General features: G+C 48.8%; 1 protein-coding gene across 2 annotated transcripts; it reads left to right on the top strand.

The window, feature by feature from the left end:
• Positions 1-1,952: 1,952 nt before the first annotated feature.
• stab2 (stabilin 2) lies at positions 1,953-27,112 on the top strand. Of its 2 annotated transcripts, XM_076722210.1 has the most exons (69): positions 1,953-2,081; positions 2,785-2,909; positions 3,167-3,282; positions 4,594-4,679; positions 4,954-5,020; positions 5,144-5,239; positions 5,431-5,553; positions 6,096-6,292; positions 6,704-6,831; positions 6,928-7,061; positions 7,422-7,501; positions 7,701-7,850; positions 7,966-8,109; positions 8,204-8,266; positions 8,668-8,784; positions 8,858-8,911; positions 9,003-9,083; positions 9,446-9,598; positions 10,040-10,099; positions 10,202-10,303; positions 10,469-10,555; positions 10,673-10,784; positions 10,874-11,054; positions 11,236-11,329; positions 11,421-11,579; positions 11,849-11,944; positions 12,053-12,145; positions 12,238-12,285; positions 12,560-12,693; positions 12,784-12,886; positions 13,319-13,396; positions 13,472-13,561; positions 13,652-13,759; positions 14,029-14,160; positions 14,246-14,374; positions 14,458-14,520; positions 14,947-15,045; positions 15,119-15,314; positions 15,395-15,490; positions 15,954-16,011; positions 16,147-16,220; positions 16,368-16,493; positions 16,643-16,716; positions 16,799-16,870; positions 17,308-17,427; positions 17,500-17,544; positions 17,618-17,710; positions 18,340-18,495; positions 18,705-18,833; positions 19,047-19,106; positions 19,267-19,443; positions 19,577-19,666; positions 19,746-19,892; positions 20,315-20,374; positions 20,459-20,582; positions 20,920-21,069; positions 21,146-21,250; positions 21,407-21,514; positions 21,952-22,145; positions 22,216-22,357; positions 22,511-22,644; positions 23,211-23,376; positions 23,697-23,803; positions 24,932-25,051; positions 25,155-25,301; positions 25,729-25,839; positions 25,945-26,076; positions 26,669-26,779; positions 26,972-27,112. In XM_076722210.1, exons 1-69 carry the CDS (start codon positions 1,974-1,976, stop codon positions 27,029-27,031), a joined length of 7,674 nt encoding a protein of 2,557 aa, XP_076578325.1. In that variant the 5' UTR covers positions 1,953-1,973; the 3' UTR covers positions 27,032-27,112. The 2 variants fall into 2 exon arrangements, with proteins under 2 accessions (XP_076578325.1, XP_076578324.1); XM_076722209.1 differs by having other exon boundaries at positions 6,704-7,061.
• Positions 27,113-27,364: the final 252 nt, after the last annotated feature.

The following is a 27,364-nucleotide window of genomic DNA, read 5'->3' as shown; positions in this document are numbered from 1 at the left end:
AACAGCTTTGATGAAGTCTTCAGTTATTCCTGTGAATGATCACATGGTCTGATCAGTGACAGTGAGCGTCTGAGAAAAGCACTTCATTCATTCATTCATTCATTCATTCCTTATTTTTCTCATCAAATCCATGAACATCATTCAAACCATCACATGATAAAAACAACAAAACTGATTGATCAGCAAAACAGTTTGATCATAAAAGCTAAAAAAACTGATAAATTTCACTTTTTATTATTCAAGCTGTTTGATCTCCGTTCAGGGTCGCAAGCAGCGACTTCCTGTCTTCATTCACTTCCTGTCTTCATTCACTTCGTCCTCCATCGCTCTGCTGCCCCCCGATGGACGAAGACAGGAAGGAGACCAAAAAACAAATCCCAAACTCGTCTGAGCTGAGACCGAGATGTCAAAGTGTCTCACAGAAGGTCTTCATCACTCTGATAAGAAGAAGAATCATGTTCATCAAACACACGGAGCACAAAGATGGCCGACAGGAAGCATTAAAATGGTAATAAAGCAGCAATGACAATTTATTTTTCTTTGATTTAAATGTGACAAAAATTCAATGAAAGTATTATATTCCATTACTTTGTAATACTTGAATACTTCTGTACTACAGTATTACACAAAGCAAACACAGTGGCTTAAAAGATGAAGATGAATAATAACAAAATAACAAGAAAATAATAATTTAACACCAAAGAGACGAGAAACGTTTTCAGCGTCTTCACTGATGAAACAGGAAGTGAAGCTTCAGACGAAGGCCAGCGTTTGATTGATGATGACGAGTTTAAACAAACTCCGTCAGCAGTTTGTGTGTGTGTGTGTGTGTGTGTGTGTGTGTGTGTGTGTGTGTGTGTGTGTGAGTGTGTGTGTGTGTGTGTGTCTTATCAGCGGTGTGTGATGACAGAGCAGAAAGTTTCAGGAAAGAGAAAAGAACGACAGAATCTTATTTACAGTCCAGGATTTCCTGCTATTCATCAAACACACACACACACACACACACACACACACACTGACCGTTAGCTTCGTGTTATCTGCGCTCTGATCAGAAGTGAAATGTTTTGTTCTCCTGCTGTTTTTCTGAGCTGCAGGTTCTTCAGACAGGTTCCGTTGTGCTTCAGAACCAATCATCACGTACGGGTTAGCTGATTGGCTGAAGGCTCCTGTTAAGGGTCCAATAAACAAAACAGGATGTGGAAGTGTGACGAGACGACCAGTCAAAGTTTAGGGTGATGAAGAGCAAAATGATGAAAAGTTCTTCAGAAGTCACACCTTTGACCAGGTGACAGCAGGGTCACCTGATCCTCAGCTGGTCCTCAGCTGGTCCTGGTCCTCAGCTGGTCCACAGCTGGTCCACAGCTGGTCCTGGTCCACAGCTGGTCCTCAGCTGGTCCTGGTCCTCAGCTGGTCCTCAGCTGGTCCTCAGCTGGTCCACAGCTGGTCCTGGTCCTCAGCTGGTCCACAGCTGGTCCACAGCTGGTCCACAGCTGGTCCATCAGCATCACTGATATTGGTGATGGCTCTGTGCATTTTGATGTGAGAACCTGAGAGAGTTTGAGTGAAAACCAGAACATTTCAGCTGTGTTCATGTGTTCATGTGTTCACGTGTTCATGTGTTCACATGTTCATGTGTTCACGTGTTCATGTGTTCCTGGTCAAAGGATCATGACAGAAGTTCTGCTTTGTTTTCTTTGTTAATGACGAGAAGCCGTCTGAATAATTCGTCTGCTCACATCAACTCTGATTGTTTCTGTTTGAGAAGAAGGCGACGCCTCCAGCAGAGTGAACATCAGCTGACTCAGCAGCTTTCTCTGAGCTTCAGGAAACACATGGAGGACTGATGGAGGAGGGATCAGAGTGGAGGGAGGAGGAGGAGGAGGAGGAGGAGGAAGGATGGGATGCTGAAAAGGACAAGAGACACTGAGAGACTGAGCACAGATCAGCTGAGACACGCAGAGAGGACAGAAGTCATGGAGTCCTGTCGGAGCCGAAAACTGCTGTTTGTCTCTCTGATGATGATGACGATGGTGATGATGATGATGGACGGGATGAAGATAAGCATTGCTACATCACAACAGGTAGAATGTCTTCATTTGTTCAGACAGATAACAGAAAGCTCTCCAGGCCTTTTCCAGGCCTTCTCTGGGTCTGTTCCAGATCTTTTCCAGGACCTGTGAGTGTTTCCTGGGTGGGTTCAGATGGAGCGCCATGATAACCACGGCGGCTCGGAGTTATTCCTCTCACTTCCTGTTTACGCTCCACGCTGACTCTGATGTTTGACAGGAAAACCTGACAAACTGTTTAACTTCATTTTATTCTGAAAGTCTGCCGTCAGGTCATGTGATCAAGTTTGACTTTCATTGTAAGCTGCAGTGATTGGTCAGAACACCACTGAGCAAAGAACAGTATGACCACTACAACTTCAACTACTAGCAGTACTACTAGCAGTACTACTACCAGTACTACTACCAGTACTACTGCTACGACTACTACTACTAACAGTAACAATTGGAGGAAAGTGTTCCGAGCAGTTTTATGTGGAGTGCTGCAGTGTTTTTGTGTTTTCCTTGAGCTCTTCATTGAAACGCTGGATGTTGTGCAGGTCTGTGCTGGTCTGTGCAGGTCTGTGCTGGTCTGTGCAGGTCTGTGCTGGTCTGTGCAGGTCTGTGCAGGTCTGTGCAGGTCTTGGTTTTGGTTTAAGATACTGTGACCAGCTGGAGTTCAAACCTGTTCAAAGTCTCAGTCCTGCTTTCAAAGCAGAAGGTGTGTTTGCTTCGTCAGAACTTCTGCTCCAACTCGACGGTGCTGAGGACTCGGACAGCGTGTCACTCCTGCAGCGTCAGCATGTTGATGCCCTGTCCCTCAGGATACAGACAGACCCCCAGATCCACCTCTAAGGACTGCAAGTGAGCAACACAACACTCTGACTTCTCAAATATTCATTTCAGCGAGTGAACGTACACATACAACACCAATGAGTGCGCACGCACACGTCAGCTGACTGAACTCCTGAACGATCCAGTTTGGCATCTTATCCACAGAAGTTATTATCCTGTTATCGTCCTCTTCATGTATGTGATGAAGGTCTTTCAGCAGCACTTTGAACACAAACCGTCTGTTTGCTTCAGATGACACAGAAACAGGTGTGTCTACGTCTGTGCAGGTACTACATCAGGACCTCGAGCCTGAGCCTGCCCATCAGTGGCTGCTCCTTCGAGTGCTACAGAGAGGTGGAGGTGAGGAGCTGCTGTCCGGGCTACTGGGGTCCAGACTGCGTCGGTGAGTACAGAAGCATGTGAAGGTCTACAGGGGTCATCCTCTGAGGAGCAGGACTGTGATCAATACGCTTGAAAATCAGGAGATTGGAATGTTCCAGAAAAACTTTCCTCTGACAGTCCAACTGTTCCTGTGTCAAAGTCTGAACCTGGACCTCTTAACGGAAAGACCAGGACCACCAAGTACGAGCCCTGATGTGCTCCCTCATACTGTGGACGTGGTCTTTATTTCACAAATGCACACCAAAGTCAAAATGGAGACCACGTCTCCTGTCCACAGTCAACTGTCTTTCAGCCTGTTGTACGTAGTTTTTAAGCCCAAACTTAACTTAACTTAACTTAACTTAACTTAACTTAACTGCAGAGGTGTCAGATCAGGAAACACTTGAAGGATCCAACTGAAGTTCTGAGACAGGCCACGTTGACTTTTTCAGTATTGAACCAAAACCATCTCTGAACCTGAACCAAGAAGCAAAATCCCAAAAATGAAGTAAAGTAAGATAAAAACAGTCCAATAAAGCAATAAAAAAGGCTTCTTCAAACAAGTTTTAAGAAGTGATTTAATGAGACGTCAGTAACTGTCAGCCTCAGATCTTCAGGCTGCACAAAGGGGCCCTTCAGTCTTGAACCAGGACTTAGGAACAACCAAAAGGACTTTGCCTCACAGAGCAGAAAGTCACCGGTTTAACTGATCTGATGAGTAACTGTGTGTCCACGCGACACACTTATATGCCTTCAGAGGCCAAAAACGTAGTAATCTGAGTGAGGCAGAGGCCTCCAGGTGACTCCTGTCACATGGTCAGTGTCAGTCCTGCAGGATGCAGATCACCCTGCAGGAACCAGGACTTCCTTCCTCTGCAGAGTCTCCGTCAGCAGGACAGAAATGTGCTGACGGTCACACATGAGCTGGACCGACTGGACGCTTCACGTTTAACCCCCCAAACGCACCAACATATGTGTCCACAGGTGTCCTGGGATTCAAACCGGCAGCTTTTGGTCTGTCACGTTGTCTCTGACTCCTTTCTGTTGGATCCATGCAAACTTTGATCTTCTGATGTGTCCTGATGCTGAATGTTGTAAATGACAGTCGGGGAGGAAACAGAACTGTTTGGTGATATGTAGAGATAAGAGGGGGACGGAGGAAGAGGACAGACAAAGACTGAAGAGGGGGAAGAGAAGGGGGAAGGACGTGGAGGGATGATCTGTTTCCTCACAGAACACATGAAAACAGCTTCGCCTCAGATCTCTGCAGACCTGTGCTGACCGCTTCCTGTGCTGTCCTCAGTGAGGTGTGAAGGTGATGTCTGTGTTTCAGAGTGTCCCGACCAGGCGGACAGACCCTGCAGCGGCCGAGGACTCTGTTCTGAGGGACTGGGAGGAAACGGGACCTGCAGCTGTCAGGTAACACCTGGGTACAGGTACTGTCGGATTCAACGTGGCACTTTAAAAACTGGAGACTGAGGTGTTACAGCAGCACGCCAAACAGACCAGATCCGTGCCTTTCAAACTGCAGTTCCCATAATGCTTTGTGGGATGTAAACAGGAAGTGTACTGGTGGCGTTGAGTCAGTGAGTGACGTTCATGTCGGCAGTCAGGTGGTTTCTAGTGGTCCTTTAGTGTGTGTGTGTGTGTGTGTGTGTGTGTGTGTGTGTGTGTGTGTGTGTGATGCATTCAGGTGGGCTTTGCAGGAACTGCATGTGAGGACTGCGCATCTGGTCGGTATGGTCCCACCTGTAGCTCAGGTAAGTTGAAATAACACCAATGAATAAAATCAGTCTTTTCACTCACATTTATTTCTCAGGCGTTCTCCTTCTTTGTTTTCTGTCTGTCCCTCCGTCCGTCCATCTGTCTGTGTGTCCGTCCAGTGTGTTCCTGTGTCCACGGCCTTTGTGACTCGGGGTTAAAAGGTTCTGGTAGCTGCATCTGTTTCTCTGGATATAAAGGCCCAAACTGTGATCAAGGTGAGTGTGCTGTTGCTGAGCTCTCTCCTGATCATCAGATCAGCGACTGCTTCAGACCTGCAGGTGTGCAGGACTTACCTGTTACCTGTTCTTCTGTTACCTGTGCTGACGCTGTCTTCAGAGTGAGTGTGCGGCTCTGAGCCGGTCCTCACCTGCTGTGATGTTCTTTGTTGTCACCTGTTGTGTTTCAGAGTCGCCTGAGTGTGGCGCTCTCAGCTGTCAGCAGAACTCTCGTTGTATGGAAGAAGCTCTGACGGGACGGCTGGTGTGTCAGTGTCTGCCCGGGTACCAGAAATCAGGAGCTGAGTGTTTGTGTGAGTTAGAACGACGATGGTTTACCCTCTGCTCCGTTTACACACTCGGCCTCCGGTGCATCGACACCATGTCGCTGCAGATTTACCAGCCTTGAACGGCCACTGCAGGGCTGGACCAGCACCCTGTGGCCCCTGTGGCCCCTGTGGCCCCTGTGGCTCCTGTGCACCCTGTGGCCCCTGTGCCCCCTGTGGCTCCTGTGGCTCCTGTGCACCCTGTGGCCCCTGTGCCCCCTGTGCCCCCTGTGGCTCCTGTGCACCCTGTGGCCCCTGTGGCCCCTGTGCCCCCTGTGGCCCCGGCTGGTTTGGAGTAAAAAGACTGATTGTTGAACCGACGTGGAAACCTGTCAGTGTCTAACGCAGCGTTAGCTTGGAGGCTAGTCGCTCCACACTGAGACTCCTGTCTTTCATAGCGTCAGCTTTAGACTGTTTCTCCTCAGGTGATGCAGTTTATTAAAATGTTCTTTGATGGTTATTAAATATTTTAAAAGAACAACTTTGGTTTCTGTCTGATTTGACCAACAAGACGTTTTCTGTCTCCACAGCCATAAACCCTTGTCTCCAGCGGGTCTGTCATGTCCAGGCCTCCTGTGTCCACACCGGTCCAAACCAGCACCTGTGTGCCTGTAACCAGGGTTACAGCGGGGACGGGCGGGTCTGCGTGGCCATCGATCCGTGTCAGACCAACCAGGGAGGCTGCTCCACCGAGTCTGCACGCTGCGTCCACGACGGACCGGGGAAGGTAAGGACACACTGAGGCCAGGGGCGAGATCGAGGTCAGGGTTAGGGTTTAGGATCGCAAACAAAGACAGGATCAGGATCAGAAACAGGATCAGGATCATAAACGAGAGCTGGGACCAGGTCGAGACCAAGATCATGATCAGGAGCAGGTTCAGACACAGAATCAGAGACATGACCAGGGACACCGTCGAGGACAAGATCCGAACGAGGATTGAAATTAGGACCAGGACTAAGATCAGGATCAGCCACATGTTTAGGGTCAGAGACCAGGTCAGGAACAACATGAAGAACAGAATCTTCAGAGTGGAGAACAGGGCTGGTACCAGTTTGATTTCTGAGGGGGCAGCAGTGGGTCTGTGCACACTGAGTCTGGATTCATGAGGGAAATGAACCTCTGCTGTGTTTTCTTCAGTCTCACTGCGAGTGTCTTCCTGGTTTTGATCACCTGTCGGACGGCGGCTGCAGCCTCAGGGAGTCCTGTAGACCTGATTCCTGTCACAGGAACGCCAACTGTACCACTGTGGGACCGGGCCGAGTCGAGTCAGTCACCGTGCTCTCTGGATGTGCAGATGAAAGTGTTGTTAACATGTATAACAGCATTATTAGTGCGATCATACAAATCACCTGTCCCTGCAGGTGCACCTGTCTCCAGGGTTACCTTGGCAACGGTAAGGTTTGTTACGGGAACATCATCCAGCGTCTGAGCGCTCTGAACACAGAACCCGGAGGACAGTGGAGCGGTCAGCTGAGCAACGCCGTCGCTCTGTTCGGTACGATGATCGTTTCCTCTTTTTCACTGAAGAACAAAAACCACATCGCAATCATTTCTGTCCAACGAGTGACAGGACAGGTGACGACAGGTGAGACAGAGACCTTCTCAGGTGTTTCTGAGTGGAGTCTGTGGACTGAGCCATGCAGTCTTGATGCTAAGCTAAGCTAACTGTGACCTGAATCGTGCAGTCAGACGGGGACTCAACCTGGGATGTTTGTCTCGTCAGCTCGTGCATCAGGACGGCTGCTGCTGCTCTTTTCACGCCGTTTGACCGTGAATGTTCACGTTTCCTGTCATCTTCAGGTCTTTTGTGTCTTCGTGAATCGTACCTCTGAACAGTGACTCTGTGTGCTTTCAGGTTCTCTTTCGTGGCCTCTGCAGAATCTGGGTCCTTTCACTCTTTTTGTCCCGATCAATAAAGGCTTCAGAGGAACTTCAGTAAGAATCACATCCAGTAAACTGAAGCCTGAGACTCATTCAAACTTTCGTCAGCTGCTGTTTCTGACTTTGATCTTTTCAGTCTTATTTTGGAACTCTTGCTTTCCTTCCTGTTGACGCTGATAATAGGATGAAACGAATCGAACTGATGTCGGGACGCTGTGCCGTCATCGTCTGCTTCTGTCTGTCTGTCGAGCAGGTGAGGACTCTGACGGCCGACCTGTCCAAAGCTAAATACCTGTGTAAGATGCACCTGGTTGCCGGGGTGATGCCCTTTGACACGCTGAAGAAAACTGATGTCTTTTACACTCTGACTGGAAAATCAGCTGAGACGGACACGTCAGAGGGGGTGAGTCAGCGCAGGGCGTCTTCATCGATCATGGGTCGATGAAGACACTGTGGAACTGTGTGAACGAGCTTTCAGTGACTTTCCGTCCACAGAACGTCTTTTCGTTGTCTTCCAGGACACTCAGACTAAAATCCGCATCCATGGCAGCAGGAAGAAAGGTGTGATCCTCCAGTCAGACGTCGTCGCGTCCAACGGGATGATTCACATCATCAGTAAGCTGATGGACAGCGTCTCCCCCACAGTGGAGAGCGACACACAGGTGGACAGACAAAGAGACGTTTTCATGTCAAACCTGTCCAGATGTTTCGGATCATTTGATTCGTTTGTCTCATCATGAAAAACTTTCCTCACAGGAGAATCTGATGAAGATCATTTCTGACTACGGGAAATTTGACAAGTTCAAGGTTTTATTGGAGGTACGTCGATCAGGCTTGTCTGCACGCCGTGAGGCTGTAAACCACCAAGCAAAGCACGCGTGAAACTCATGGAGTCAGTACGACACACGTGTGTGTTACACTCAGCAAATGTGTGTTCTTATCTATACCAACAGTTTCTGTACATGTGTACATAACTGCAGGTGAAGGAGAGCGTATGTTTTATATAAGTGTGTGACCCTGACCCGGACCCTGACCCCGACCCGGACCCTGACCCTGTACCTGTAGACCACAACCAACTAAATCAAAGCATAAATGCAAATAAATATAGTCTAAGTATGTAAGCTCAACTCAAAGAGCACAGAAGTCTCCAGTTCATGTGAAATGTGAAGGCGACCTGCACCTTCAGCCTGTGTGTACATCACACACTCCTTTCTCTGCAGAAAACTGACCTGGCGTCAGTCCTCGACCGTCCCGGTCCGATCAGCGTCTTTGCTCCCAGCAGTTCAGCCTTTGATGCGATGACTGAAGGACACCTGCAGTACCTCAGCAGTGCCGAAGTAAGAACCAATCACAGCTCTGAACGTTCACCTCAATGAACTGTTACCTGACACGTTCGTCCTCCACCTTCAGGGTCACAACAAACTGGTGGAGCTGCTCAGGAACCACATCGTCCCATCGGCCGCGGTCAGTCCAGCCGACTTTCTAATGTTTTAATCCACTAGTTACGTTTTACCTCCATCAAAGCGTCTGATTGGTTCACTCTCCTGCCTTCAAGCTGGAGGTCTATAACGCTGTGTCCAGCCCCAGAATTGTGACGATGGCCAATCAGGTTCTGACGGTCAATGTGACAGAAAATGTAAGTGTGGACCTTAAAGGTCTCCCTCCATGTTGCTCTCACAGATCGTGATCTCACTGATGCTTCTGTGCGTTGGCTTTTTCCATGTTTAACCATTTTAAGATCCCAGCGTCGCAGCTTTAGCAGGACAGAAGAGGACAACAGGAGTCGTAGTGACAGAATGTTTCTCCAGGTTTGCTTGTCTGTAAACTCAGTTCAGTGTCATTTCATCGAATTCTGACTTTTCCAAAATAAACTCCCAGATCAGGACTGAAATTAAAGGGTTCAAGAGCAGGAGCTTTATTTTGCCACCTTCAGTAAAAATGGCTGCTCGTTATTGAACAAACCAGCTAATTTCTCTTCGACTCGTGTTTTCTTCTCAGGGTCAGATTTTGGTTAACGGAGCGGTGGTGCTGGAGGCAGCGGTGGAAGCTAAAAACGGACGTCTGTATGTTCTGGATGCAGTTTTGACTCCGCCCTCCATCGAACCTGTGCTGCCCCACAGGTGTGACATCACCACGACCAAAATCATCAAGGTGAGCTTCAGCAGCTGTCGTGTTCCTTCATACGCTCAACATTTTGATCCTGATTTCATTTCATTTTACGGTGCGTTCACACCAAACATGAAGCTAATTTTCACCTCGTTGCTGTGGCATCATCCGTTTATTCATTCACCCAGAGTCACACTGGATCCTGCTCTGGATCCAGAGTCACACCGGATGCTGCTCTGGATCCAGAGTCACACTGGATCCTGCTCTGGATCCAGAGTCACACTGGATCTGCTCTGGATCTGCTCTGGATCCAGAGTCACACTGGATCCTGCTCTGGATTCAGAGTCACACTGGATCCTGCTCTGGATCTGCTCTGGATCAGAGCAGTTACTTGTGACTCATCTCAGTTTGTGTTTTGTGTGTACTTGTGTGTATCTGCGTGGCGTCGTTCACGGCTCGTGTCGCCTGGCTGTCGTTGATTTTCAGGGCGAATGTGTCAGCTGCTCAAAAGTCAAACTGTCTCAGTGCTCGTCTGGAGTCTATACAGTAAGACATCTCGCTCCACCTCATGTTACATCTGCATGACTTAGATCATCAGAACGAAATGAGCTGATCTGAAACATATTGATCCACCTCTGTGTCGATCAGGGCTCCTCCACCTTCGGATGCATTTACACTCTGTCCATCAGCAGACCGGCCGTCAACCTTCCGGCAACAGGCTGCTCTCCTCTCTGCAACACCACGCTCACGGTAACCAAACGGGACTCTGATGGAAAACGCAGATTGCACATTTACTTGAGAATAATTCCTCAGATTAGCACCAGGACAGATTACTGGAGCAGAAAGCCTGTAAACTGGAAATGTTTTCAAAGTGTGAAGGAGGCGTTCGCTCAGCGTGTTTCCGTCTTTGTTCAGACTCCAGCGTGTTGTAAAGGTTTCTACGGTCCAGACTGCAGACCCTGTCCAGGTGGATACCAGACTCCCTGCTCCGGACACGGTCAGGTCAGTGAGACACACTGTTCACACGATCAGCACCTCACCTTTCTGATCACACCTGACGTGCCGTAACCACAGGGTCCATTCGGATTGGAGGAAATGAAGTGTTTTTTTCTGTTGCAGTGCTTGGAGGCGATTGGAGGAAATGGATCCTGCATCTGTGACCTGAACTTCAGAGGCTCTCGCTGTCATTACTGCTCCTCCAGCAACAAATATGGACCGAACTGTGACAGAAGTAAGGTTGAATTGTGACGTCATGCAGAGAGCTGTGACATCAGGAGGATGAGAGCTCACCTGGGTCAAACCTCTCCCGTCTGTCCTCAGCCTGTCCCTGCGTCCACGGACAGTGTGATAACCGGCCGGACTCAGACGGTCGGTGTAAACAGGACTCCTGTCTGACGGGGTTCACCGGTCGGTTCTGCGATCGCAGGACGGCAGCCTGCGGCGTTCACGCTCAGTTCTGTCATGCCCATGCAGACTGTGACTTCAGCCAGGGAACCACCAGGTGAGTTTACCTTCATCCATCAACTCAGGTTTAACTTTACAGTCTGAGTTTCTTCACTGCATCCTCAAAAATCCAACTTCTGACGAGACGTTTAGGGAAACTTAGTGGCAACGAGCAAATCTAGTTCATCACTGAACGTTCCCAGAGGCGACCTCCTTTACTGCTCTGTGTGTGTTTTTAGGTGTGTGTGTAAACCTGGTTACCAAGGTGACGGAATCACCTGTGTGGAGTCGGACCCCTGTGCTCCACCTCACCGAGGCGGCTGCAGCGTGAACGTAAGTCGCTTATTAAACTAAAGGTGTTTAACGAAGACGTGCGGCCTGTCCTGATCCTCGCCGCTGTGTCTGCTGTCTGCGCCCCCTGCAGGCTAAATGTATAAAGACAGGACCAGGCTCTCACACCTGTCAGTGTCTGACTGGATGGAGGAATGACGGAGATGAGTGTCAGCCAATCAACAACTGCGATGGTGCTGACAGAGGAGGCTGCCACCCCAACGCCACCTGCATCTACGTCGGACCTGGACAGGTAACATCCAGTCAGGCGTCAGCATTGTAAAGGAGGCTGCACGATCTAAATCAACCCTTCAACCCTTTCGGTTCAGCTGTTCTTGCTCTTTATTTACGAGCTTTTAATGACCGTGGAGCCCAAACAGTGAAACACAAAGACGTTCCCACACGTCAAACAGTCTGTTGATGGTTGGACTGCTGTCCAAAGCGGAGAGCGAGCAGAGCGTCACTCTGTCACAAACACCCACTCAGACCTCACGTGTCCCTCTTTCCTTCATGTGAACCCAGAGTGACTGCTCGTGTAAAGCCGGCTACAAAGGAAACGGGCGAGACTGCGAGGCCGTGAATCAGTGCGTGACCGCAAACGGAGGCTGCCATTACCTGGTGAGTCCAACTAACGGCAGCGGATCGTCTCTGCGGTCACTGTTTCCTCTTGTTTTCTGACGATGAGAGAAGCAGCTGCAGACAAATCAAAGGTTGTGTTGTGTTCAGGCCAGCTGCCACCTGCTGTCCTCTCAGTGGACGTGCGTCTGCGATGACGGATACGTTGGAAACGGACAAATATGTTACGGTACCGTCGAACAGGTGAGTCTCCGCGGTGATGACACGGTCACCTGTCAGACGGCGTTTCTGTGCCTTCAAACCTGAGTCTGTGGTCTGTTGTCTGGATGCTTCAGGAGCTGATGGCTCTGCCGGACGCCTCAGAGTTCTTCACATGGACGACTGTGAGTATCAGACAAAAACACGTCGACCACGCTGAAAATCACTTCATGTCAACATTTATCAACTGGACGCTGACATTCAGACGGTTAACAGGATGTGTGTTGAAGAAGGTGCAGCACAAACAGATTTTAAGCACAACAAAACAAAATCGTACAAACTGAATGATGTCCCTGCACCTGAAACAGTGCGTCTGTACATTCATGAGTGCAGCAGCAGCTGTATGGCAGATGTTTACTCTGAGTCGTGTCGATGACGTGTGTCTGTCTTTGACTCCAGGAGTCCGGTCTGTCCCGGTCTCTGTCCGAGCAGAACTTCACCCTCCTGGTTCCGTCTTCAGCTGCCGTCGCTAAAATGTCTTCAGAGGACAGAAACTTCTGGAGCACGAGGGGAAACCTGCCGAGCCTCATCAGGTCACAGCTCAGGCTCACGTTCTGTTTGAGGTCTGGACTATCGAAGTGAAAAAAGTAAGTTAACTTTAGTTTGTCTGTCCTACGTCACAGAAATCACATGATCCCAGGACGCCATCCGTTATCCAGCCTGAGCAGCGTTTCTTCTCTGACTTCCTCTCTCAAGACAACGCTTCCTGTTTCAACAGCCAATGAGGTGAGTTCACAGGTCCAATGGTTTACTTTCACAGGTTATCATTTCTAAGACTAGATGAAGGGCTTGTTTCAGATAAAACATTTTGACTGCTCACAAACATCTAACGTCTAGTGATTGAGACTGTTGGATTCATTGATGGTTATAGAAAAAGTAAAGCTGAAAACTGAAATCCAAGAACAAATCCTGTCATTTCTTAAAGAAATCTGTCAGAACAGTTTTAGTTTGGCCTCCATCTCTGGGTCGCTCTTCATCCTCATCCTCTCCCTCAGCGCCAGCTCCAGATATCTGCTCTCGTTTCTCGGTGTTTTGTTGGTGGCTTCGTCTTTGATGCGTGCTGCTCACGGTCAGAGGAGACGCTGTCCTCCTGCTCAGGTGACCTTTGACCTTCCCTGGACAATGTTCACATTTGATTTGGTGTGTTTGTCCTCTCAGCTCACAGCTGTGGGAGGAGCGACCATCACCACGCCGAATGTAGCTGCTACCAACGGACTGATCCACATCATTGATAAGGTACAGAGCTAATAATGCTAACGATGCTAACGGCGCAGCGAGGCGACACTGACACGCTGTTTGTTCTCCGTCCAGGTTTTGGTTCCTGACAGGAAGCTGAGTGAAGGCCTGCTGGCGACGCTCGCTCTGAGGCCTGAGTTCTCTCTGTTCCGATCTCACCTCATCGTACGAACACGCCGCGCTCACAGAATCAGCCATCACAAGCAGCATTTATGACGTGTGTCTACAGTTTGTGTGTCGCTCTGTTTCGTTCAGGATTACAACCTGACAGACGAGATCGAACAGGCGGACGAGTTCACCGTCTTCGCTCCGACAGACGCCGCCATCAACGATTACCTCCAGAAAATGGCTGCGACTGCTCTGGTACTTAAAAGTCTGCAGGGGAAACATTTTTAGAATTAAAGAAACACAAACGCCTCCATTTTACCACCAAGTCGATAGTCGCTCATGATGCATTCAGGGTGAAAGTTTTGGATGTTTATTTGCATTCTCAGCTTAATTCTTGTGTTTGTTCGTCCTTTTCTTGTCACTCCTCTCAAAGTACAACCTTTGGATGATGTCCCCAGCCCAGAAAAGGCTTGTTTTGTGGCAGTGAAAAATGTCTCTGTGCTTTTATTTTGTATGATAAACAGGATGTGAATACGACTCGTTACCATGTGGTGGCGTCGCAGCGTCTGCTGAAGACCGACCTTCAGCCCGGAGGATACAAACAGACGCTGCTCGGCTTCTCCTTCCAGCTCGGCATCTTCCCCCGAGACGGAAAGGTCTGAATCTCGCAGAGATGATCGGCGATCAATCGTCGCGGGTCACGTGATCACAAAATAACACAAAACTCTGTTTGTCATGTAGCTGTTTGTGAACGAAGCTCAGATAAACTCCTCCAACATCCTGAGCGGAAACGGAGTGATTCACGGCCTGTCGGCTGTTCTCCACATCAACAGGAACCGCTGCGATGAGGCCAAACACCTGAGAGTCACGGTGAGGTCATCGCCCGCACACCTGGAGCTACCTGCAGAGCCCCGCCCACACAAACTCAACACCTGTCTGTTTTCTCTCCAAAGGGAACCTGCGTGGACTGTTTGTTCCCGCAAAGCAAAATCTGCCCCAACGACACGGTCCCAGACGTAAGTCAGACCTCTGACGTCCACCTGAGAACCAGGAGGAACTGGACCTGGATCAGACCTGCAGATCTGAACGTCACACACACTCCTGACTTTATTTAGCTCACGTTAAAACATTGGTCCCAGAGGTCAAATCAATGGTTCCTCTAAAATATCTAAGATATATCAAATCTAAGTGCTGCCAGACGAACACTGATTTGTGACAGCAGATCATGAAACACACCTGGAGAAAAGAGAACAGAAAACCTCCATCACACTGACCCAAGATCAGTTTTCAGGTTTTCCACCTGATCAGTTTGTGTCATTTAATTACAGGAAAAGCCTCCGATTGATTCGTTCAGCTTTGCTTTTTAATCTTTGCTGTGACTTTTTGCAGCATGTGGTGCATCATGTGACGTAACACACCTGTGATTACTTCCTGTCGTGCAGAAGTCAGTGAAGAGGAAGAAATGCATGTTCGCCCGGATGTTTGAGGAAGAGCGTCTGCTGACCATCGGCTGCAGAGCCACCTGCCTGCAGACGAACATCGTACGTCACTCTTACTGTGAGACAGGAAACACGTGACAAAGATCAAGACCGTAAATGTTCAAACCTGTTTCAGGTGCCGCGGTGCTGCGGAGGCTTCTTCGGGGAGCACTGCGAGCCGTGTCCCGGACCGAGAGGCCGGCCCTGCTTCGCTAACGGGCTCTGCGTGGACGGGACGACGGGGACCGGAGTGTGTCAGTGCTACAAAGGCTTCGACGGGACGGCCTGCGAGACCTGCCAGAGCGGGAAGTTTGGAGTGCACTGCGATCAGGGTATCCGCGCCTCCTCCGACTCACCTGAAACCGAAGAGACGTCCGCTCCTTCCTCCCTCACCTCCTTTCTCTCTCTGCAGACTGCAACTGTAAAAACGGCCGCTGTCGTGACGGCGTGAAAGGCGACGGGACGTGCGAGTGCGACGTTGGCTGGAGAGGAGTCCTCTGTGACGAAAGTACGAACCGCTCACACCGACACTGAAGTCAGAGCGCCTCGTGTCCGTAACTCCACGAAGAGCCGTCGTTACGTGATAATAAGAGCAGAAAGACAAACATTCCTCCAAGACGTTAACAGAAGGGACTGCTTTCATTTCACTTTAAAAACACGGAGTTTCACCTGACCTGAACGCCTGTCACACACCTGTCTGCTTAAAGCTCCTCATTTCTCAGAATGTCACAGAAGTTTAGCCCTCGTTCAGAAGTTTCTAGATTTTTTCTTGAAATATCAGAAATCAGTTTTTTATAGAAAAATGTTTTTTCTTGTGTATTATCAGTTTCTGATTCTATCAGAGCTGAATTCTTAGAAGTTGCGATGATATCGACTTTCTTCTCAAACCTCTTTTCTAAACGTCGCCCTGACGTCACGCCGGTGTTCTCCAGCTGCGGCGCTAACGCACACGTGTGTCGACTGTGTTGCAGAAATCGAATCCAGAGCTGATGAACTGTGCGGGTCGCTGAGATGTCACACCAGTGCGAAGTGAGTCGGCCGCTCGTGGCTCCGGTTGCTGCAGCGCCCCCTTCAGGATGTCACTGTTTCCACGTGCTTCAGGTACGGAAGCTTCGCCCCTCACACTTCCTGTTAACCTCACCTGTGTTTGATCTCACCTGACAGCTGCGTGATTGGACCGTCCGGCCCTCGATGTCTCTGCGCTGCTGGGTTTGAAGGAAATGGAACTTCCTGTCAAGGTAACAACCATGTGACACTTCCAGGTGAACCAGAAACACCTGAGTTCAGACAGCTTCCTTCTCCTCACCTGAACGAACAAACAGAGTGTGTGTGTGTGTGTGTGTGTGTGTGTGTGTGTGTGTGTGTGTGTGTGTGTGCGCGCGCAGCCATAGACCCGTGTGCGGTGGATAACGGCGGCTGCAGTCTGTATGCAGTGTGTAAGAGGACCCGGCCGGGCAGCAGAGACTGTGTGTGTGACGGCGGTTTCTCCGGCGATGGACTCGTGTGTGTCGGTACGTTCATTTCACTCTTTTCTTTATTTCTTCTCTAAAGAATCTTGAAATTCTTCTTTGTTCCCTTCACGTTCACATTTAAAAGTTTGGATAAATAACTTTTGTTTGGAGTTACTTTGATTGACGCCACACCGTTCATCCACTCACAGAAATCAATCCCTGTCTGCACGGAAACGGCGGCTGCCACGCCAACGCCGACTGTATCCACGTCGGGCCAAACAAAGTAAAACCTGTTCTGCTCTCTGATGGTCAGAGGTTCACTGCTGTCGTGATATTTTCATTCATGACTCTTCTTGAACTCGCAGACTTCCTGTGCCTGCAGTGACGGGTACTCCGGTGACGGACAGACCTGCAAGATGATCAACTTGTGTCAGAAGGTGATTTTGTTGGACCTTGGATGGATTTCAGTTGTTGGTTCGTAGATTTAGATTCAGTGTGAGAATTACTTGATTTAAATTTAGTTTCAGGACCAATCAGTTACTGCATCTAAGATCAAACATGCAGCAAAGAAATCATGTAAAAATGATGTTTCATATAGTTTTACTGTGATTTAAATTGTAAAGGACATAAAACACGTGGAATGGCGTGAGGCATTGTGAGGGAACAGAGCAGAGCAGTTACGTTCCACCGTTAGATGACGTTCACCAACGAACCACCTCAACCAATCAAAGAAGCCTTTCAAACCACCAAATCCACCACATCTAAGAGCATCGACACACAAAGAGTCGAGACGGCAAATCCAATTCGACAGAAGACACAGAGTGACGCGTCAGGCAGCAGAACTCGCTAACCTCTGTGCTGCTGGTGTCTCCAGAAAAACGGCGGCTGTCATGAGTACGCCAGGTGTAACACGACGGGCCCAGGTGTTCGTACCTGCAAGTGTGTCGGTAACTACATCGGAGACGGCGTCACCTGCAAAGGCACCGTGGGGAAGGTGAGCAGCTGAAACCGCCCTCATTCAAAGTAAAACCTGCAGGACTGTGAACTAACCGCTGACACTCTGCAGGAAATCCTGAGGAGGCGGCTGAGAGACTTTTACCTCGGCCTGATGGTGAGTGATGGGACGTTTGGCTTCGCCTCCTGCAGGTAAAAACAGTTTAACTGAAGTAGAACTCTGCTCTCAGATGGTGGAAGTTTCTCTGAAAGGTCGCGGCCCGTTCACCGTCTTCGCTCCAAGCACCGACGCCTTCATCGCAGACAAAAACGGTGACGGCAAGGTGAGCGTGGTGATGTCTCCATCAGGGTCACATGTTCCCTGTATGAGTCTTCTGAAGAAACGTTACTCTTGTTAGCATGTTAGCAGCTCAGTCCGTCCTCCAGTTTGGTCCAGACTGACGTATCTGCCACTGCCACTGAACGTCTGAACATCTGGACGATGTTCAGACGTTCATGTCCCCTCTGACGGGTTTAACGTGGACAACAAATCCCTGAATAAATGATAAAACTCAGTATTAGACACTGGAGGAGGTATCATGTTTGCTTTGTTCTCTATTTTCATTTAGCATGTTAGCATGCTAACATTAGCTAATTAGCAGTTAACAAAGTGCAGCTGAGGCTCAGTGCTGCAGGTATTCGACCACAAATCAAAGTATTGGAAACACTCAGATGTTGACCTGATGATGGTGCTGAGGAAAAGTCAGAGGATCAATGAAGTTATCAGTTGATCCTGAGGGGAACATGAACGTCTGAGCCACATTTCATCACTTCCACTGTTGACTGAGTTATTAGCATCCACGCAGCCGCACTGCTAACAGGCTGAGCAGTGATTCTGGAAACGTGTGTGCTCACGCTCAGCGTCACACCTGACGTCGGTCTTTTAACTCTGTGTTTTATTTTGTCTTTTGAGGTGAAATCTTTTTTGTCGGACAAATACAAAGAACAACTCGCCGCCATCCTGCGCAACCACATCGTCATGTGTCACATTCTGCTGCCCGCCGACCTGAGCCGACCCCGAAACCTGACGTCGCTGTCCGGACTCGTCCTGACCACCGGGTCCACACAGGTGACCAATCACAGAGCAGAACCTCACTGTGGGCTGACAGAAACGTCTTTTCACTTGAATTACCCTGAAACCACAAACAGAAATCCTTTAATTATCATCTGTGAACAAATCTCTGAGCAGCACACCTGATTCTGACTTTGCTTCATGTTGAATCTGGATTCGGTGGAGAAATGAAAGATTTGTCTTCTGGTTTGTAATAATGTTTTCAGGACGGCATCTTCATCAATCAGGCTAACGTGACGTACAGCGACGACGTCAGCGTCAACGGGATTTTCCACGAGATCAACAGGATTCTGTTTCCTCCCGACATGGACAAGAAGAAGGAGCCAGACGTTCGTGTGAGTCGAATGAGTCTCTGAGGAGTCACTTCATCATGTCGAGTAAAAACAAATGTCATCTGAAGTTATTTTATTCTGACCAGCGGTCTGAAAAAGCCGACGTGTTTGAGATGTTTTGAGGAAAAAGGACCGGATCAATGATCAGTTTCCTCTCTCTAATGAATCCATGATCTGTCTTTTCACGTTAATGTGTTTCTGCTGGACTGAACACAGCTGAACCTGACTGATGTGGCCGAGCGTCACGGTTACAAAACCTTCTACAGACTGCTCCAGGTAACAACAAAGCAAAGTTCCTTCAAATCATTTCTTTTCTTCTCTGAAATGAACAGGGTTCATCGGTCTGAACTGTGCTGCTCATGTTTCATCTGCGTTCCTTCACACAGTGGGATTGATGTTTACCTGCACAGTGATGATCTAAATCCGGATTTTTCAGGACACAGGTGTGACAGACCTGTTGGATGATGGGATGTACCAGCCGGTCACAGTCTTTCTACCCTCAGATGACGTCATGGCGTCTCTGCCGCAGGAGCAGAAGGACTTCCTGTACCACCAAGACAACCGAGCACAGCTGGTGGAGTACCTGAAGTACCACGTCCTGCAGGCCCAGAAGGTGAAATCATGATAATAACAAATGATTTAAAGAGCAGGGCAAACTGGGACCACTGGGCGAGTAGAACGAAGTAAAACCACCAGAACTGTCAGGACTCATTGGACAGATGATCTCTGCTTTCACAAACTCTCAGATTTACGCTGAAGGTTTGATCCATCTGGACTCGGCTCGGACTCTGCAGGGTTCTCCGCTCTCGTTCACCTGCGGAGGGATGGATGACATCGTAAGTACAACAGAAGCAGATGAAAACTGAAGAGATGGCCGTGGCCACTTGCTGATCCAGCTGTTTCCTCTTTGAACAGGGAGAAATCTTTGTTAACGATGGAAAGTGTCGGATCGTTCAGAGACACCTCGTCTTTAACGGCGGGATCGCCTACGGGATCGACTGCCTGCTGACTCCGCCCAGCCTCGGAGGGCGCTGCGACAAACAGACGACCTTTGACCTTCAGGTAAATCCTCACTAGTGACCATTTGCTAAGCCTCACATTCCCTAAACACACCCACAGACTAGCTGAACTCTGCAAAGACTGGACTAACCGAACATACCGTCTATGATTGCATCTGTAGACAACGACCGGAAACCTCTCGAGCACAAGCGCGTTCGTCATGTGTGTCCTTGAATTACTGTTGCTGCGCCTGTTATGACGCCCGACATCCGTATATTCTGAGCTGAACACATAGTTTGAACATGTTAAAATGAGCCTGATGCCGGCTTTGGAGGTAACACTGCGTCACGTCTGAGGGAAGCGAGCTGATTGGCTGGACATGCTAACATTAGCAGCTCGTCTCGTCCGTTGGTTCCACTTTTGCGTCTCTGTGATGGACATTACTGGGAGGTTTGATTTTTCTGTTCTTTCTTCTTCTGTGGTAGATGAGCTGTGGTCTGTGCACCTCCTCAGCCTCTCGCTGTCCCAGAGGGTCCAAACTGAAGGTCTGAGCGTCACCTGTCCTCATGAAGCTGAGCTCAGAAAGCGACTGGCTGTGATCCCGTTCCCTCTCTCTGTTCTGTCCTCAGGAGACTCAACGGTGTGACCTTCCCACCCTGTTTGTCACCAAAAACTCTGGCTGTCGCAGCACCTGCACCGTCAACTTCTGGCAGCCAACGTGTTGTCAAGGTTACTATGGACGAGACTGTCTGGGTGAGACAACACCGTCAACAACATGTACAGACACCAAAGAGTGTGGCTCCATTCGCCACGTTCACATGGTGCTGATGACATCATTCTGTCGCTGTGTCAGATCCTTCTGGTTTGACAGTAAAAGTTGTGTCCTGATTCTTCAAAAGGTGTTTTGTCACAAATGAGCTTCCGTACTTCTGAGCAAACATCAGCTGCTCTCCTCTGAAGGTGTCTGAGTAAAATAAATAAATTTTCTCATTGTTGGAAAAACCAGTTTGTGAGATTTCGTTTCCTTGATTTTCTTCTTCGTGGAAAGTTTTGACGTCGAGCTCTTTGTTCTCATCTTCTCGCTCTCCAGTCTGTCCCGGCGGCGTCGGCTCTCCCTGCAGTAACCGTGGTAAATGTGACGACGGTCACCTTGGTAACGGTACCTGTACCTGTGACGCAGGCTTCGGGGGCGTGGCCTGTGAGCTGTGCAGTGATGGCTTCTATGGAGCCACCTGTAAAGGTGAGCAGCAGTCAGACAGTCTGACGTCAGCAGGTTTCATGATCCTGACGGTTCCTCTTCTTCATCTGCTTCTCAGCCTGTAACTGTTCAGAACACGGGTCATGTGACGCCGGACGGAAAGGTACAGGTGGCTGTTTCTGTGAGGCCGGCTGGACCGGAGAACGCTGTGAGACCCAGCAAGGTGAGTCCTAGAGGACTTTCTGTGTCTCCGCAGGTCGTCCACTAAGCAGAAGAAGAGGGTGAAAAGTAAAAGCTGGAAACTGAATGTGGCTGAAGTGAGACTGAACCATCGTTTGCTTTAGAAAATGTCAGCTGTCTGTCTCTGGGTTCCCTCCAGCTGAGGTCGTCCAGTGTTCTCCGTCCTGTTCGCCAAAAGCCGTCTGTCAGGAAAACAACACCTGTGTGTGCCGGCCCTTTTATGAAGGAGACGGGTTCACGTGTACAGGTAAAAACACTTCAAATACATACTGTGTCAGATTTGAGCTGAAGGGGGTGAGGAGAGGGACAGGTGAGATGAGACACTGTGTGAGGTGGAGGGGACAGGTGCATGCAGGTGCAACAGGAACAGGAAGTTAGTTATTAAAGTCTATCAGCAGGTGGCGCTGCAGCAGTGATACACAGCTCCTGGGTTAGGGGTAGACAGGAAACACCTTGATGGCATTCAGTGTGACATCACTTCCTGTGGAGATCAGTATCTCTGATGTCCAATCAGAGTCCAATCTAAACCTAGCCATAGCAGCTAACAGCTAACAGGAGCTGCTAACAGTTAGCTGCTAACAGGAGCTGCTGTTAGCTGCTGATGAGCTAATTTAACACATATATTAACTCAGTGACACCTTACACTGTCTGTCTGTCTGTCTGTCTGTCTGTCTCTGTCTTTAGTGGTGGACATGTGTCAGATCTGGAACGGTGGTTGTGCTAATGGAGCCAAGTGTTCTCAGAAAGGAGAGCAGGTGAGCTGCACCTGTCCTAAAGGTCACTCTGGAGACGGCTTCACCTGTCAGCCCATCGACCCGTGTGTCTCGGGAGACAACGGAGGCTGCCACGAACACGCCACCTGCACCATGGCGGCTCCGGTGAGGACGACACGCTCATCATGTCAGTGGTTTGGAGGCTCAGATCTGAACAGTTTGTGTCATCAAACAGGGGAAAAAGAAGTGCACCTGTAAGGACAACTACATCGGAGACGGGGTCACCTGTGAGGTCAGACAGCTGCCAATCAGCCGCTGCCTCCAAGACAACGGACGATGTCATCAAGACGCCACGTGCACCGACCTGCACTTTGAAGGTTTGTGGATAAGATATCACCACGCATGAGAGGCACGAGGTCGTGATGTCAGCCGTGTGGCCAAAAGTATGTGGACGGCCCTGTCAGCCCTGTGTGTCTGTGTGTGTGTGTGTGTGTGTGTGTTTGTGTTTCTGTTGTTGTGTTTGTGTGTAGATGCAAAGCTCGGTGTGTTTCACTACCGCTCAGTTCAAGGTCAGTACAAACTGAACTACACTGCAGCTCAGCAGGCCTGCAGCGCACAGGGAGGCAGCCTGGCCACATACACTCAGCTGTCCTACGCTCAGCAGGTCAGTGAATGCAACACACAGTCTTTGATTATCTGAACTCTTGTTTTCCTTCAGTGTCCTGTTTGTTTCAAAGCCGGAGACTAAAACGATCATCAAACCATAAAAACACATCAGTGAACACACACACTGTCGTTTATTCTGACACACACACGCAAACGCTTAATACAGCATCGAACGTGGATTCATCCGCTGAAAGTAGTCCCAACAAATGCTCCGTTTCCTCCAGTTTGTCTGATAAAAACCACAGCGAGCAGCTGTTTGAGGAAAGTAACAGTTTTACACATGAAAATAAACACTGAGGAGTTTTTAAAGATTCACGTCGTCATTGGGAACCAGTGAGCCGAGAACTGCAGACAGGAAGTCAGACAGGAAGTCAGACAGTACTGAGAGACGGACCAACGTGGTGTGGGACTGACATCAGAGTGATCCTTTAAATGCTCCTGTCTGCTGGTCTCTACTGGTCTCTGCTGGTCTCTGCTGGTCTCTGAACTGAAGCCTCTATCTGCTGGTCTCTGCTGGTCTCTGAACTGAAGCCTCTATCTGCTGGTCTCTGCTGGTCTCTGTAGGGCGGGTTGAACATGTGTGCTGCCGGCTGGTTGGACCAGGCCCGGGTGGCGTACCCCACCACCTATTCCAGTCCCCAATGCGGCTTTGGACACGTGGGCATCGTGGACTATGGCACCCGTAAGAACCTGAGCGAGACCTGGGACACCTTCTGCTACAGGATGAAGGGTGAGAGAGGAGGAGGAGGGACGGTGGAGAGTCCACACCTTTAATTATTTTGTCTTTATTTTGGGAAACTGGACCTCACATTTTTTTCTGTTTCATGTCACAAAATCAGAGCTTTGATTTTTCTAATGATCGTTTCAGCTCGTTCTGAAAACAGGTCAGAGGAAAAGAACCTTCTGTCAGAGCATCACTTTCATTCTTTGAATGTTTCTGAATATGAAAATCACAAAGTCATTCAGTTAACATCACAGAACAAACACCTTAACGTGTATGATTCTGATGTATTGATGATCAACAAACTGAAAATCTGTTGTTTGTTTCAGAGGTGAAGTGTGACTGTAAGGCCGGTTACGTTGGAGACGGTTTCAGCTGTACAGGAAACCTGCTGCAGGTCCTCGAATCCACACCGACCTTCTCCAACTTCCTCACAGTGAGTCAGACCTTTGTTTTCAGCTGAGTCACAGTTTGTTTACAGCTGAGTCACAGTTTGAGTACAGCTGAGTCACAGTTTGTTTACAGCTGAGTCACAGTTTGTTTACAGCTGAGTCACAGTGTGTTTACAACTGAGTCACAGTTTGTTTACAGCTGAGTCACAGTTTGTTTACAGCTGAGTCACAGTTTAACAGTTTGTTTACAGCTGAGTCACAGTTTGTTTTCAGCTGAGTCACAGTGTGTTTACAACTGAGTCACAGTTTGTTTACAGCTGAGTCACAGTTTGTTTACAGCTGAGTCACAGTTTAACAGTTTGTTTACAGCTGAGTCACAGTTTAACAGTTTGTTTACAGCTGAGTCACAGTTTGATTACAGCTGAGTCACAGTTTGTTTACAGCTGAGTCACAGTTTAACAGTTTGTTTTCAGCTGAGTCACAGTTTGTTTACAGCTGAGTCACAGTTTGTTTACAGCCGAGTCACAGTTTGTTTACAGCTGAGTCACAGTTTGATTACAGCTGAGTCACAGTTTAACAGTTTGTTTACAGCTGAGTCACAGTTTGTTTACAGCTCACAGTTTAACAGTTTGTTTACAACTGAGTCACAGTTTGTTTACAGCTGAGTCACAGTTTAACAGTTTGTTTACAGCTGAGTCACAGTTTGTTTACAGCTGAGTCACAGTTTAACAGTTTGTTTTCAGCTGAGTCACAGTTTGTTTACAGCTGAGTCACAGTTTGATTACAGCTGAGTCACAGTTTAACAGTTTGTTTACAGCTGAGTCACAGTTTGTTTACAGCTGAGTCACAGTTTGTTTACAGCTGAGTCACAGTTTAACAGTTTGTTTACAGCTGAGTCACAGTTTGTTTACAGCTGAGTCACAGTTTAACAGTTTGTTTACAGCTGAGTCACAGTTTGTTTACAGCTGAGTCACAGTTTAACAGTTTGTTTTCAGCTGAGTCACAGTTTGTTTACAGCTGAGTCACAGTTTGATTACAGCTGAGTCACAGTTTAACAGTTTGTTTACAGCTGAGTCACAGTTTGTTTACAGCTGAGTCACAGTTTGTTTACAGCTGAGTCATAGTTTAACAGTTGGTTTACAGCTGATTCGACTTTCTTTTGCCTTTTGCAGCAAATCCTGAACTTGTCTCGGGTGTCTGAGTCCGGGAAACACTTTGTGAAGCGTCTCAGTGACCTCACTGTTCAGTCAACGCTGTTTGTACCGGACAACAACGGCCTACCTGACAACCAGGTGAGTGACACAGAAAGACCTTTCAACAGGTACTGTAGCTCCACCTGCCCTACCTTTCCTCACCCGTCCTCACCTTTCCTCACCTGTCGGTGTGTCCCCGCAGACACTGTCTCAGCGGGACATGGAGTTCCACCTGTCGGAGGGTCAGGCTCTTCCTGTCAGCCAGCTGAAGAACGGCAGCAGGATCAGAACTCGGGTCGGCAGTCTGAGCGTCCTCGGAGTGGCCGACCTGCTCGACCCTTCAGCTCTGGTCAGATTTAACACGTCTCATCATTTCAGCCGCGGTTACTAATATCTGACCAGCAGTGATTCGTGTCGTGTCATTTGTCCTCATCCTGCTTCAGTCTGCAGTAACTGTCCCCGACAGCACGCATGTCGGTACGAGAGGCGAAGAGTCTCCTGGATGAAGGAACTCACCTGCTTTGTGTTCAGTGCTAAACATCATCAAGTGTCAGTGTTAGCAGCCAAGAGTGAAGAAAGGCAGAAACCACAACAGCTGACTGTGATTGGCTGAGACTCCTGTCAGTCAAACTGGTCTAAAACACAATTTCCTCTTAATGCAGCAGCGATTCTAGAAAACATCATTAAAGGAAAAAGGTGTTTGAAAGAGTTCTGTGGAGTTCATGCTTTTAACCTGCAGATTCACGTAGGACTTTCAATCCTTTTCATGTCTTCAGTCGTCTCGTTACATCAACAACCGTTTCGTCACGGACTCGGACATCCTGGCTTCAAACGGGATCATACATGTTCTCCAGGGACCGCTGCAAGCCCCGCCTCCTCGCCAACAGGTGAGTGATGTCGTAGCATTACTGATTCCACACACGCTATCGCTAATAGCACTGACACGTTTGCGCCCCTGTGACCTCTGACCTTGTCTGTGATTGGTTGCACAGATGCATGTGGCACATAAGGCAGGGACGGGAGTCGGAGTGGTGCTGCTGGTCGTTGTGGTGGCGGGAGTCATCTTCGTCGGATACCACTTCTACACCCACAAAGCTAAACCCTTCCAGTTCCACTACTTCAAGGTCAGCGCGAGCTTCTGCTTCTTTTCACTTTCACTTTCATCACATTCACAAAGGTCAGATTTGCCACATAAGACCGTGGAAAACCAACACTTTCAAGAGTTTGAGCCACTTAATACCAACATGACATTCGTTGGTATTAATAATAAGATAACAAGGACCTGACAACAAAGAAATCACATGAACCAAGTGCTTCACCGAGAAAAGACACATGAACACGAAAACGGGCAGAAAATGAATTTATATAATAATAAAATACAATAAAAGCACTGAATGATCGTCCTAAAGTTAAAATAGAGAAATGGAAAGACATCAGCCTGTGGAGCACCAAAGCTTCAGGCCTGCACCAGGAGGTCAGAGCCCGTTAAAGGCTCAGCTGATCAGTTTGAGCTTTTATTTTGAAAATAACAGCCTCTTCCTGATGTCTATGGACAGCTTGTTCCACAGCTTAGTGGTTATTGACACTGGAGACGTTTACGGCTGCTGGTGCAGTGTAATACAGTGAACTATGTCTGCATGTGTTATTATGTGTCTTGTAGTTCTTTGGTGACATCAGTGTTAGTCTTTAAGCTGATCTTTGCCTTCGCTTTGACAGGAGGATGATGAAGAGGAGGAAGCTCCGCCTGCAGACGGCAGTCGCAGCATCTGTAATCCGGTTTATGAAGCAGCTCCAGAACCTGCTGAGTCCAGCACGTGTGACCACTCAGTGAGTCCTGGTGTCAGTATAACTGACCAGTGATCAGTTGGGTTCAAACTGTCGCTTCACGGCTTTGATCTGATTTTGTGTCTTTTTACAAATGCGCTCAGACATTTTAGACAGACTGAACACAGGATTTAAGTCGTGAGTTTCAGGAGGACAGAAGACAGCAGTGATGGTGTTGACTTGCTGTGTCTGCAGGCGGAGGACAAACACGAGGTGGTGAACGGGGGGTCCTACGACCTGCTGCAGGACAGCTGAGAGCTGCAGCGGTTTACTGCCTCCGTGGACTCGAGCCTCAAACGGTGTTTCATCACAGACTCACGAGTTCGATTTTCTCCACCGATCAAAGACAGCAGCTGTGTCCCGTCTCCGCTCCGTCTTTCTGAGAACTGAACCGGCCGTTGACGGACGACTCACCGAAGCACCATCAGTCCTCAGCCGCCCGCCAACACGAATGGTGCGTTCAGGTCCACCTCTAAAATCTGACATCTCCACCAGTTCCTCTGTAAGGTTGACGTCTGGAGACTACAAACTGATGTCTCACTGCGGGACACGAATGGACATCCGACAGACTGAAGACTCATTTCACCC

The sequence above is a fragment of the Chaetodon auriga genome, chromosome 22, assembly GCF_051107435.1.
Source record: "Chaetodon auriga isolate fChaAug3 chromosome 22, fChaAug3.hap1, whole genome shotgun sequence".
In the NCBI taxonomy this organism is placed as follows: domain Eukaryota; kingdom Metazoa; phylum Chordata; class Actinopteri; order Chaetodontiformes; family Chaetodontidae; genus Chaetodon; species Chaetodon auriga.
The sequence above is the reverse complement of the archived record's forward strand: the minus strand, read 5'-3'. Positions and strand labels throughout refer to the sequence as shown.